Below are 13,911 nucleotides of genomic sequence, written 5' to 3' on the forward strand. Positions count from 1 at the left end.
GTCCCTCTGTCCCTGCAGGTTCTGCCCAGTCTCTCCCAGTCCCTGGGGGAAGTGACATAGCACAGGGGGCTGGGGCTGGGCTTTGCTTTCTATTTGTTGTTTCTTCCTCTTTCCTTCTTGTTTACTCACTCATGGCACACCCACAGGCCTCAGTCCCTCAAGTGTGTACCTGCTCTGCCATGGTCCTCCCTGCGCTGATCCCTTCAGGGAGAAATGGGCCAATGGGAATTTCTTGAAGTTCGTAGAGGGAAATGCCATATCCTGCCCCTGGGCAGGGGTATTTCCATTTGTCAACACTCACATGGGGGACCAGAGCAAAGTTGCAGAGAAGTACCTGGCTGTCCTGATGGGCCGTGAGCCACCCCTGAGTCAGCAATGCACCTCCATGGTCCCAGAGCATCCTCAGGTGTGGGAGCCAGAGCACTTGCCCACAGGTAGGGGAGACCCCATCCCCTCCCTGGGCCACAGGTAAGGCCACATCTGGAGCCTGGCACCAGTTTCGGGCTCCCCAGTACAAGACAGCCCGGTCAGAACTGGAGACCAGCATGGATTGATTAGGACATCTGAGAATCTGACAGGTAAGGAGAGGCTGAGGGCTGGGACTGCTCAGACTTAGGAGCTCAGTGGGGTTTATCAATGGGTAGAAATACCAGGTGTGAGCAGTGAAGGGAACCTCAGGTGTCCCAGGAATGGACACAAGGCAATGGAAACAATCTGAAACACTGGCAATTTCACTGAGACATAGAAGAACCTCTTTTATTATTGTTATACTTCCAAGTGTGATAAAGTAAGGTCAGGAGCCCCTGTGCCAAGGCAGGGCTTTGGGCTGAATAATCTCCAAAGTTCCTTCTGTGCTCTTGAGACTCGGGTGCCTGTGGCACAGGCGAGCCTGTGTGCCACAGGCGTGGACCCTGGGGTGTTGCTACAGGGGCCACCTGGGCAGCAGGTCAGGCCTCTCCTTCCTGCAGCACAGCTGTAATTCGTACCAGCCCCACCTTGGGAGGGTTGTGTTGCTGTTCAGTGTTTTCATCTCTGCAGCTGATCTGCCCTTTTACCAACAGCCTGTGTCCTCCTTTTCCCAGGTCTGGGGATGAGGATAAATGGATACAATGGAAATAAAGACAAAGTTATCGCTTCAGTGCTGACTGCACGTGTCTCTGCTAAAGCTGCATCTCACTGTACAGAGCTAGAGACAAGGGTGTTGTGGGTTGCCAAAGATTTTGTGGATTTGATCTTGTTATCAGGCTGGGGGTTTTCACATGGAAAAGACAGCCTGGAAAGGCAGCCACATAATCAAATCCCAGGCAAACAGAAGTAAGGTGTTCAGGGAAGACTGTCCCAGAGAGATCCAATCCATCCCCGCACTGAAAGTACCGAGGAATAAACAAACAGTCATCTTGGGTGTGAGGGTCACAATCCCGCTGTCCACAGTTTTCCCACAGAGCTGCTGTATGATGCAGGAGAACAAGGAGCGAGAGAAACACCAAACTGCAGAAAAAATCCTCATAGATTGGGACTGTTTTCTCCCTAGCACAGAAAATAAACACACTCCCCCCTCAGGCCCCAGACAGGCTCAGCAGGGGCTGGATCTGGGCACTGACCAAATGTCATCTTGAGCTTGATGTTGAGCACAGACCAGGAAAACCCCATGACAGACCATACTCCTGTCTACATGGAGAAGCCATCCACATTGGCTCCTCCTCACCTGTGTCCAGACAGGCACATCTCCATGATACACTGTCCAAAGCCCTGGTAGACTCCAAGAAGAACCAGTTTCCATCTCTCCATCAAATCCTGATCCCAGTTACCAACATGTCCAGGACTTAATTGGCCCCTCCGTTCACACATGACTATTGAGTACTTTTATTAGCCAGATCTCCTCATTAATTGCTCCCCTGCCTTCCTAAACATTCCAGATTAACAAAACATGATTCTGTATCTCCTGCAGCACCCAGGGAAAGTTAAAAGCCATCAGTTATGCAAAACTGCTGCTGCTGGAGCTGAATATTTAAATTTAACCTGGGGCTGTGTTGATCCTTTCCAGAGAAAAGATGTTCTACAGAAGCTCTTTAGAAATCCATCCCCTCCCTGAGTGCAAGGAGACTTCTGGAAGCAATGGGAGGGATGAATTATGGTAGCACTGTGGCGTGTCTGCCATCATGAAGCAGCTCCTGCAGGAAGCAGCATCCGTGGTTCAGTGTTCCCCAGTCTGATCCCTGGGTACTGGCTCCCTGCGCAGGGGCAACAGACAGGAGAAGTTTAAGCATTGGACAGAAGAACAGCTGCCAAATTACAGATGTGAGATTGTGGCAGCATCAGCCATCACAAAACTAAGCTGAACCAGCATTCAGGTAATTGTCTTTGTTATTTGGAGATACAAAGTTTGGCGGTCAAATAAAGCAACAGAAAATCTTTGTGGCAGAGAAAAACAAGCCTGAGGCAGGCCCAGGTCTCTGGTTTCAGCTTGGTCTGTACCTACAGATCAGGGATGCGAAAGGGGCAGCAAGGAGAAAAAAATGAGATAAATTGTGTTAAATTAAACCCTTTGGAAGTTACAAATCAGAGGTGACTCAGCATAGGACCAAGAGGCACCAGTATGACACAAACAAGTTATGTATGAGATATGCAGTGGTGTAATAACTGCTCCTACCTACTGTGGGGTATACTGTGGGGTGTGGCTGGAGCAGAGCAGGAATTTGGGCAGGAGGTACAACCAGGATTGCAAATAGCCCTGGAATCTCAACACTGTATTTCTTGTTGCAAAACAGATGTTTTCAAAACACCTGTCATCCAGCTATTTCCCAGGGCCTGTCAATGCACTGGCCAATTGCTTACTGTTTTCTCTTTTTATTATACTTCAACAGTGTTGTGTCCACAGACATTTCAAAGGTGGTAGGTCTGTGCAGACCTGGGCCTTCTCGCTCCAAGTGCCTCTAGGATGTGACTGATCCCAGCTGGTGTGAAGGAAGTGGCTGCCTTGAACTTTTACCAGCCCAGAACTTTTAACAGCCCACTGTGGGCCTTGTTTACACGTTCACAAACATGCCAGGTGAGCAGGTGAAGTGCTCTGGGCTTTTGTAATTGGCACTGGAACTCCTGTGGTCTGCTCCCCACAGATAGCAGTCTGTGGGGAGTGGGACCAAGTGGGAAAACTGGGAACACAGGAACTTCTCTCTCCAACTTCAGCCTCCTGGTGAAAGTGCACTAATTGGCCTCAGGGGCAGAGTTGGTGCCCACACCTGAATGAGGAACCTCAGAGCTGGCTGTGGGAAGAAGGATACAGGCAGCAGGTGCCACAGCTGCCCAGGAAGGACCATGAGCAACCATGAGGCAAAAGTGCTGCTCAGTGGTGACAGGAGAGAATTCCCTTGGTGCTTTCTCAGCACAAGTTGGCCAGGAAGAACCAGTGACCCCAGGGCTGGTGGCAGGAGCACACTTTCCATTTCCAGGCCCCTGTAGGTGTTGGACCTCCCCAAACTGCGCTGCGCAAGGGTGATGCCCCAGTGTAACAGGCCACTCACTTCATATGTGATTGCAGTGTTTGGGCTTCTGCAAACGTCAGCACATTACAAACACATGTAAATCTGGTCAGCTTTGGCCAGTTTATGGTTAGACCATAGAACTGCAACCCTTCTTGCCCTGTGTCCTTAAGTGTAAATGACACTGGACAAAATCTTGAAACTGTACAATTTCTTCAGACAAAAATCTCCTTGTCAAGTGTTGGCAGAGGACTCTGGCAGGAATCCATGACCTCTGCCACGAGATGTAGGGTGAGGCTGTTGTCCTGTCTTGGATAGGCCAAAGTGGAAATGCCAAATTTAGCTTACTCTTATTCCTTGCCTGGTCCAGGGAACAGGTGGCCCTGACAGCTAAAAATAATTTGAAAAATCCTGAAGGAAGTGTTTACCCTGAGGAAATCACTGGGAGGACCCCCTGAAATATTATTCTTTAAACACCTGGTGAGAGTTTCATTCCAGCATCAGACTTGTGACAGTGAGCAGGGGCTGCTTTGAGCAGGCCCTGGTAGCAGAGGTGACTCCGGCTGTGAGGATGCTCATCTGTGGGCAGGTGAGTGCTGAGTATCCCCAAGGTCCGAGTCCAGGGCCTCTCAGGGCCTTTACCCAATGCCCAAAGGGTTTTTCCCTGAGATCCAGTGAGGATATCTCCTGTTCCAGCTTGTCCCAGTTGCTTCTCTGGTCACCATGCAGTTGTGAGAAGAGTCTGTACCCATCACCTCTCCCCAATAATACAAGGCATCTGCAGACTGTGGTCAGAGCCCCCTTTTCCTTGTTCCAGCAACAGTGGGGCTTATGAGAAAATCCTACAGAAGAGTGCCCATGGAGAGTTTTAAAAAGTGGTGCTAGAATCACAGACTCTCAGATTGATTTGGGTTGAAAGAGGCCTTAAAACTCATCCAGTTCCACCCCCTGCCATGGGCAGGGACACCTTTCACTAGACCAGGCTGCTTTAAGCCCTGTCCAGCCTAGTCTTGGACACTTCCAGGGATGGAGAAACCCAACCTGAGAAGAAAAGGAGAACACACAAGCACAAGCTCTAGGTTGTATGAAATCTGTTGGAACTGCTGTCTGGGTGACATCTGCAGGACAGGACAGTTTTAGTGCCCTCAGAACTACATCTGAGACAGCCAAAACCACTGAGGTGAAAAACCTGAGCAAGAAGCTGTTGCAGCTGCGGGGAGAGTCATGGCTATTAACAACCCACTGAGCTCTGGAGCCAGGTGTGGCTGCAGGGATCCCAGGCCCAGAAGCTGCCTGGGCAGCAGCGGGGTGAGCAGAGATGAGGGCAAGGAGGGCACTCAGCCGGCACATGTCAGAGCAGCAGCAATGTCAGGGAAAGCACCTGCCCGGGCCACCAGGTCCAGAGGGTGGTGTGAAGAAGTCATGCTCTACCTGGGGGCAGGGACAAACGGAGTGTCACCAGTATCTGTCTTGGCCCATGTCTTGTGGAACATGCTCATCTCATCAGTTGTAGGAAAGAGGTAACAGAGTGTACTCCTGTCAGGGTTGTGGCTGACACAAGTCAAGGGGACCAGTGCTCCAGGGCAGGGCCAGAAGGACATGGACAGACTGGGAAATGGAGCCGGAAGGAACTGGTGAAATTCAACAAAGACAAATGCCAGGTCCTGCACCCAATGCTCCCTGAAACAAAAATGCACCAACAGTCTCAGGAGAGGTCAGTGAAGACCCCCCCAAAAGGCTAGGGCTGGAGTCCCATGCTGAGAGCAGGGGCTGGAAGTGCTGAGTGGATTCTGCCAGCAGGAGGAATGGCTTTGGGGACACCAAGTAACCGTTTGTCTGCCAGTCCCTACAGGGAGATTATCCCAAAACCAGTGCCATGCTCATTACAGTGGGACACGGAGGGAGGAGGAGGGGTGGCAGGCAAAATCCAGACAAAGTCCACCATTTTCTTGTCCCCATCCTCAAAGGAAGCATTTGTGCTCATATGGCGACCAGGACCAGCTGGCAGTGCTGCTGCAGGGAGCTGTGATACAAGCGAGGGTGCTTTCTGCTGGAGAAAGAATTCTTGAGCATCCCTCAAAACAAGCAGGGAAACAGGACTGGGAGAAGTTCCTGGTGTTACAACAGTGCACTTGGATCTGGGAAGTACAACACATGCTTGGAGAAGGTAAGTTAAGAGTCTGATTTTCAGAAGTGTTGAGTATTTATAGGATCTGGGCCCAATACTGAAGGCTGCACACCCAAATTGAGGTATTTGGTTTAAAAAACAACTTCCTTAACATTTCACAAGTTCATGGAGATTTGATTTACTGCTGGACACCACTGGCCAGGTTTGATATCCATCAGGAGACTAGAGGGGGACACAAACCATGGTATTTCTTATCCTAAAGGCTGTACTGAAGATGTGGACTACCAGAACTGAAGTTTCTGGCATCCTGGGAGATTTCAGTATGTTTTAATATTTGTGCCAAGTACTGATGGTCTCAGTGTTAGAAAAGTCCCTTTTCAAATATCAGAGTGGGAGGGGGTTTCTCCAAGTGCTGCCAGCATGTGCCTTCCCTACAGCCTTGGGAGAGAGGCCAGGTTGTACTGGAATGCCACGGCACCGAGTTTCTGTGTGAAACAAGGAAATGCTCATCATTGCTGCAAGAAAGAGGTGCAATTTTGTAAACTCAAAGCAAACGAGTGAAAAAGTCCCATTACTGTGACCCCCTCTCCCCTGCCAGCTCAGCTGCCCTGCCTGAGAGCTGCTTGAGAACAGGCAGAGCCCAGAGTGACTGCTCCATGTAAACATAGGACACAGAGTTACAGCCACATGCACACACAGGGTCACAAGCTGCTCTTTTTTTACCACCTGCTGCTTATCTTTTTCAGCCCCAGACACCCTCTGACCCGCATTTCCCCTCACTGAGGCTGCTGCTCCCTTGGTATCTGTGCTGGATTTCCACACAGGGTGTTCATCCCATTCTAGGGTTGTAGCCTACACTTTCCCTGCTCCCCAAAAGGCATTACTGCTCGGGCTCTCATCTCTTGACATTCCAGATCCAGAGCTTATGCTTGGACCATCTCCTACTGCCCCATCATCAGGAACAGAAGCTGCAAGGACACCGCAGTGAAGCAATACTGCTTCCCTGCTGCAGAAACATCACGGTGCTGTCTCGACCTCCAGACTCACACCCTGTGGCAGTCCTCATGTTTCCTGGGGTTCCCACTTTACATTTCCATGTCACTACATGGTGAACTCCAGCTAAACTTACTCCTTCTACCAGGAATAGCTCCAGGCTCTGAACAGGCAATGTTCACCCAGCCTGAGTCAGAGCCATGTGTGCCGGTTTGGCCAAATTTAGAAATATATCCCCTGAGAGAAGGCAGGTTACAAACCACTCCTCCCCCACCACTTTTTCCTCGAAGGAAAGTGAAAGAGATAAAAAATAATGCTAAATATTACAATCTCTCACTGCAGAGAAAAACCTTGTCCTCCCTTTGGTCTCCCTCCTCCTCAGAGCTGGAACTTGGCCCAGGGCCAGGCCCTCTGTGCTTGGTGGAAAGTCCTCCTGATGTGTTCTGATATTGAAGCAATCCAGCAGAAAAAAGGCAAAAAACAAAGACCCAGGAAAACAGAAGTTCAGCTCTCCATCTCTCTCTGGAGAAAAAGAAAGCCGAACACTGCCTGCAAAGCAAGCTGTCACCTTCCGCTCCCGCCGCTGCAGAAACAGACCAGTTTTATCTCTGTGTCCTCGAAAACATGAAAACAAACTGCAAAACTGCTTTGAAAGTTTTGGTCAGGTTTTTCTCATCTCAGGCTCAGTTTAAAGGCACAGAAAGGCACAAAATTAATTTCTGGGCATAGGGCAGCAACATGGGGTACACATCATAAAGTCACCCCAAGGCACCATGTCACTGCTGAGCCCTTCAAACACACTGGACACTGCTTGGTGCCATCTGTGTCCGGTCAGTGCCCCTGACAGGGCTATGTCCCACCTGTCCAAGTCCTCTTCCAGGCCTCTGGACCACATAATCTCCTCCAGAGAGCTCTGCACTGGACTGGGTGGGCATGGTTAGCACAGGTGGTGAGAGCACAGGGGAGTGTAGGCACCATGCTGTGTCCCTACAGCTGTGGTGCTGCCGGTCTGGCCAAAGGCAGCATCACTGCTCTCCATCTCTGCTGGCACCTCACAGCCCTGCAACAGGTAAAATGGGGCTGTGGGAAGGATTGGGGCCCAGGAACTGCAGCCCCCAGCCCCTCTGGCATCCTCCTCCCATGCCCAGATGCTGTGCCCAGGTGCCCGAGAGCTGCAAGGCTGGAGTGGGGTCTGGCACTGGTCTGCACCTGGCACAGCCTGGAGCAAGATGGGAGGTCAGCGTGGGTCCGGTGTCAGATGGGCTTGGTGCCGTGGGCTCAGATCCCACTGGTGCAGGCTGGTGGGTGCTGCTCCTCGCTCTTTGCTCCTGTCACTGAACAGGAGCCACCTCTGAAAGCCTCTCCCCAGGGCCCCTGCAGGGTTAAAAGCTTCTGCTGCGCTTACAGCATCGAGGACACGTGAGCTTCTCCTCATGCAGGTAAGACAAACCAGGCAGCACCTGGGACATGGCTGAGACATGGAACATAGGACAGCACCTGGGGACAGCTTACTAAGGAGTAGGTGCCATCCAGTCTCTGCTCTTGGCTGTGGAGGTGAGGAGGGGTGAGAGGGCAGGGCTTCGCCAGGTTCCTGTCATGCACTGCTTGGGGGGAACCTGGTGCTGGCCCCCAGGGCTCCTGGGTGGTCTGGGCAGGCTGTGGCTGCTGCTGCTGCCTCCAATAGAGGCATCCAGTCCTTCCCAAGAGAAATGAATCCCGTGTTGTTATCTTCTCCCTCAGTTCAGCTGTACCCTCACACTGGGCTTTGGCTGTGCCCAAGGCTCAGGACCCCACCTCCCAGTGCTGTATGCTCCAGGCTACTCTGCTCACCTGAGTATGGATGCAGTGGCTTGGTGAGGAGAACTGCATTCTCCTGCAGGAGCAGCTTCCCTGGCAGGTACAGAGCACATATGTGCTCCTGCACGAGGAAGGGTGAGAGAATGGTCCCCAAAACGCTGGAGTTATGCAGAAGGTCCCCTGCTTCAGGGAGGGCACCAGAGCAGGGCTGGGTCTCCGGCTCATATGTCACCATCACAAGGGTCCCTCCCATCTCCCGAGGAAAGGACAGCAACCTGACTGGCACTGGTGGCAGCTGTGTTCCCTCTTTGCTCCCCATCCAGCCTGTCTGGGCAGAGTGTGTGTACCTGTGCTGGTACCTGCACAGGGTAACACCTGGTTGGTCAGGAGTTACCATGAGAAATCGCCTTCAGTGCAAGTGAGAGAGGGAGGAAAAGGGTCGAGCAAGGTGGAGGCTCTTTCCAGGCTCATTCCTGTGCAGTCCAAGGGAGACAGGGAGATTCTCCTCCCACATCTTCCTATTCCTTGGTGCGCAGGATGTCTGAAGACAAATGGATTAAATCTGGCATCTCTGAACTGCGGCTGTGTTTGCTGACTGCCGCATCACTCCAGGGTGAACGTTAGGGTCATTCCTCTGCACATTCTTGTGGCTGCTCCGCAGCCCTGGAGTTCCATGTCCAATCCAGCCTGGATTTGTCAGCATGGGGAGGGCACCAGCTGAGCTCTCCAGCCCTTGCTGCCCCTCCTGCAGTGACATTAACCATTTCCTGCATTCTGTGACACACAGGGTCACTGCTATGCACCCATGGTCCATGCAGGGCTCAAGGTTCATTTCCTGGTGTGATGGACTTAGACACCTCTTGCTCAGCTGCTCTTTTTCCAGGTGTTGAGCCCCAGTTTGGAGCATGAGCAGGTGACTAACCTTTATATGCCCAACCTCCTACTATTGAATTTATTCACATTTTTATTACTCTGGTCCCTGAAGTCCCCTATGCAACAGGAAGATCCCCACCTTTGCCAGTGACAGGTTCACCTGTCAGCAGCCCCCTACCTCTGACGAACAGGTCAGCAGGAGTAGCATCCAGGCAAGTCCTGGACAGAGCCTTCCCCTCTCACCCCACACAACAGGGGTTGCTATACCCTCACAAAGCAGCTGCCTGAGTGCTGTGACAGATCACACAGCCTGAATTTCCAGTGCACACAGGTGCACGTGCACACCGCAGCACTGCAGCAGGGACAGCAGGAGGCAGGAGGCGATTCCCGGGGAACTGCACCATGGGCTCCCCCAGCTTTCACCCCCCCAGGACCCGCTCCCAACTGCAGCACTGGGACAGGCATGTTGGGCTACTCCTTCATCGAAATGCTGTTGGCTCAAGCTGGAGCTGGAGGAAAAGCAATGGTCTGAGATTTCCAGACCATGGGATGATACAGTCCTTGTGTCCCTCTCCAATGTGTGCAGAATTAGTAATCTAAAAAAACCCGATGTGTGCAGAATTAGTAATTAAAGAATATGTTGATCTGGGCAACAGTTTGAGAGCTTGCCCAGGCAGAGGTTTCCCAGCCTGGCACATCCTGGATGGAGTGACAAGTTAGGATGTCACTGTGCCAGGCAAGGAAGAACTCATCTGCTGACTGAACATTTTCCTCTCAAAGTTAAATTTTTTAAAAAATGTTGAAAAATTAGCAAATGAAAGAGAAAGGAATCAGAACTTAATTCTGCTTCTGCTTAGCAAACCCTGGTATTGCTCCCAGTGCACAGGGAGAAAATACCCTCAGAACAGGATGGTCTTCAGCTGGAGGACCTCAAAGTTATGAATGAGACAGAACTGACTGGAGCAAATCCAGTAGGAAAAAGCACACAATTTTAACAGTGCTTTGACGGTTTCCTGTGGTAAGCAGCTGTAAGAAACAAACTCCCAACAGAAGCAGTGAATTCTCCAGCACTTAATGTTATAAACACATGACTGATACACAGATACAGGCTTCAGGCAGAGAAATTAAAACCAGATTAATGGGTCTAAAGCAAGGGAACCAACCTGAAATTTAATCAGGTTGTTTAATCTCCTGAAGAGACGTGACAATTGACTTCTGTTGCAAGAAGTATGCCTATAAAGAGGAATGGGATGCTTTCTATTTTCTTTCTTCTTTTTTTGGTCTTTGCTCACTGTATTTTCCCACTGAAGCACCACATGGCCCCACCTGTGGAGTCCATGGCATGGGCAGGGTGGGCAGCAGCAGCCCTGGCCATAAGCGCCCAGCACATGCCACCCTCACCAGCCTTTGGCCGAGGTTCCGAACCTTAAATGCTTCCTCGTGCCTCCTCCACCTCTTGGACACGGTGATCACAGCTCCATGTGCCTGTGAGCAAAACCCTTGTGTCAGCGTGAAAATTGAAATAGGATGATGGAAAAAAGGTTGGGAGGTCCAGGCCAGGAGATGCCTGATAGCTTAAATTTTCCTGTGGCTCAACAAACCCCATGTGGTGAGTTGCCCTTTGCTGGAACCTGTACTTTTGTAAGTGGAACCCCTGTTTTGTGAGTGTTGGTTATCACAGAGCAGGAAACAGGATAAAGAAAAAGCATTCTTTTAACTGGTGCAGGGTGATGCCATATCCCCAGCCCGGGGCTGGGGAAGAGCAGGCTTAGTGGCTGTGGCATCTAGGGAATGCTGTGACCTGTCCAGGGGCAGGGGAGCATTTAGTCACCATAAATACATCCAGGAGGGGGAGAGACACATGCTTGGAATAGTCATCAGGACTAGGGGCTGGGTTGGCAAGGAACTTCAAGAGGTGTGGGTGGATGCCCCCTGCTCTTGGGTTTTTCTGTGTGCTTCTTCTCTAGTCAGGTACCCAACACTGGATGGCAGTTCTTTGGACTCCAAAATCCCAGTGTCTGTGAAATCTGGACATGGGAAACTTTCAACCGCTAGGGAGATGGGATCAGAGCTATACCACCAGTGAACTCCTGGCCTCATGGGGGTCTGTGGTCTAGTCCCCTGGCTCACAGTCCCCCCCTCCTCCTCTGTGCTCAGTTGTGGCCAAAGACTGACCCAGCTTGCCCCATGGAAGGCACGAACCACACACAGGTGACGGAGTTTGTGCTCCTGGGCTTTTCCCACGGACAGCCCTTCCTCTTTGCTCTTTTCCTGGCCATTTACCTGGCCACGCTGCTGGGGAACTCCGCAACATTCTCCCTCGTGTCCCTGGACCCCCATCTCCACAACCCCATGTACTTCTTCCTCAGTCACCTGTCCTGCCTAGACCTTTGCTACTCATCAGTGACGGTGCCCAAGATCCTGGCAAACACTCTGTGCCAACAGGCGACCATCTCCTACCGTGGGTGCCTGGCGCAGGCATTCTTCCTGATGTGGTGCGCGGGGGCCGAGTGCGCGCTGCTGGCTGTCATGGCCTATGACCGCTAGCAGCACCTGTGCGATGGCTGCTGCCGGCTGCTGGCTCTGGGGGCTGCTGGACTCAGCTGTGCACACCCTCCTGGCAGCCCAGCTCTCATTCTGCGGGGCTGCCAAGCTCCAGCACATCTTCTGTGATGTGCCGCCACTGCTGGGGGCTGCCTGCAGTAACACCCGCCCCAATGAGCTGGCCCTCCATGTCTCCAGCATCTTTGTGGGACTCAGTCCCTTCCTGCTTGTCGTAATCTCCTACCTTTGCATCCTGGCCACCGTCCTCGGGATGCCACTGGCCACCAGCCGGCGCAAGGCCTTCTCCACGTGCTCTGCCCACCTGCTTGTGGTCATCCTGTACTTCGTGGCGGCCAACCTGAACTACAACCGGCCCAGCTCGGGCTATTCACCAGCAGCTGGCACCCTGGTCTCTGTGTTGTACTGCATCATCAGCCCCATGCTCAACCCCCTCATCTACAGCCTTCGCAACCAGGAGGTATGGGAGGCCCTGCGGAAGGTTGTGCGGGTGAGTGGCACACCAAGCTCCTCAGGCAACAATGCCTGAGCAATGCCAGGGCTGTGACAGGCTGCCGACACGGCGCTGGCACTGCAGTGTCCATCCATGGGATGTCTGTGACAGCACAGTGAGCTTGGGGCTCCCAGCCCAAGCACATGGCACACTGCCATCACTCGTCTCACCCTCAGCGTATCACTGATGGCAGAATGGAAAAATAAAGTCAGGAACAAGGCTACAGGTCCAGGATCTGTCTTTATTTTCCAGATGCCATGTGCTGAGCTCAGCACAGGACCTGCTGCAGCTGTGCTACTGCCAGGGAACTCTGCAAAAGGCAAATTCATGTGACGCCAGACATGTGCTGGCCCGGAGCACGGCCACGAGCTCTGCCTCAGGGCTGCCCCAGGTCTTGAGTCACGCCCTGTGCAGAACAAGGGCAGTGCCTTGTACTGCATAACCTGGCCTGAACAGAGGGGCTGTCACACAATCCACCTTCCCCACATGCCTTGGCTTTGAATCTGATGTCTGCTGGGTTTCCCCAGGCTGTCAGGGAGGCTCTGCAGCACTTTGCACATAAGCACAGCCGCTTGCACAGGCCACCCATGGCCTCAGTGCTGCAGTCAGACAGGGAGGTCTCAGCACTGAGCTGTGAGCTGGTGGCACTGAACTGCTCCCCAGAAATGCTTTGCTTTATGGCCAGAAAAATCTACCTGTGCAGCTGTTGTGTGTGGTGTGGCTCTGGTTGACAGCAGCTGAGGACTGGCTGGGGATGTGGGGCTGCTGCTGCTGCCTCAGTCCCCTCTTCCAGCAGGGGGTCTGCAGCTGGGTCCAAGCTCAAATGACTGGGTGGGTAATGGCCAAATCTGCAGGTGCGTACATGAGGAACAGCAGTGTTCAACACTGTGGCAGAGCCAGGAGCAGGGACTCACTGGGGCAAGGGAGATGACACAGGCAGGTCACACCTGCAGTCACACAACCTACGTCGGCTGGAGGTCAGCTGGACCCAAACATGCTCATCTGTAGCTCAGTTACCAAGAGATACCCAGCAATATCCAATCTGTTCCCAAAGAAACCCACTGGAGAGTCAGAACTGGGACTAGGAGGCACATGGCCTTGTTGGGAGCAGTTTGCCATTTCTTAATGCACAACACATACTGATTTTATTCTTCAGGGAAAGAAATGTTTCTGTAACCCACTGTTGGGTTGGGCTGTTCCTCCTACCCAGACAGGCTGCGAGCCCCTCAGTCCTCCTTCCTATACGCCCTTCTGGATTCTAAAAAGTCCTTGAACCACCCTCAGTCCAGTGTCACTGGACACATCAGAGTCTGCCCAATGAACCCCTTTCTGTAGAGCCCCTGGAAAGCAACAGCAGGAAACACAGCAGGAACTGCACAACAAAAAAGGACTGGGGAAGTTACCTCAGAGAAACAAAAAAATCAAAGCACTCCAACCAAACAAAACCCCCAAAGCCAACCAAACAGAAACCCAAACAAGAAACCTCTGGAAAACTTACATTAAAATTGATAATTTTTAACTTGAATCCCAATGCACCTTTCCTGTAACAGACACAGCCTGTGTGTTTTCCCAGAATCAAACACTGA

At 52.1% G+C, this 13,911-nt stretch overlaps 1 protein-coding gene across 1 annotated transcript; it reads left to right on the top strand.

The window, feature by feature from the left end:
* The first annotated feature begins 7,303 nt into the window (after positions 1–7,303).
* On the top strand, positions 7,304–12,718 carry LOC103617102 (olfactory receptor 5V1-like). Its single transcript, XM_017736435.1, is given in 2 exon segments — positions 7,304–11,815; positions 11,817–12,718. Coding segments are annotated over 2 exon segments (903 nt in total). The 5' UTR covers positions 7,304–11,457; the 3' UTR covers positions 12,362–12,718.
* The last annotated feature ends 1,193 nt before the right edge of the window (positions 12,719–13,911 follow it).

This window comes from Corvus brachyrhynchos, unplaced genomic scaffold, assembly GCF_000691975.1.
Source record: "Corvus brachyrhynchos isolate BGI_N302 unplaced genomic scaffold, ASM69197v1 scaffold2266, whole genome shotgun sequence".
NCBI lineage: Eukaryota > Metazoa > Chordata > Aves > Passeriformes > Corvidae > Corvus > Corvus brachyrhynchos.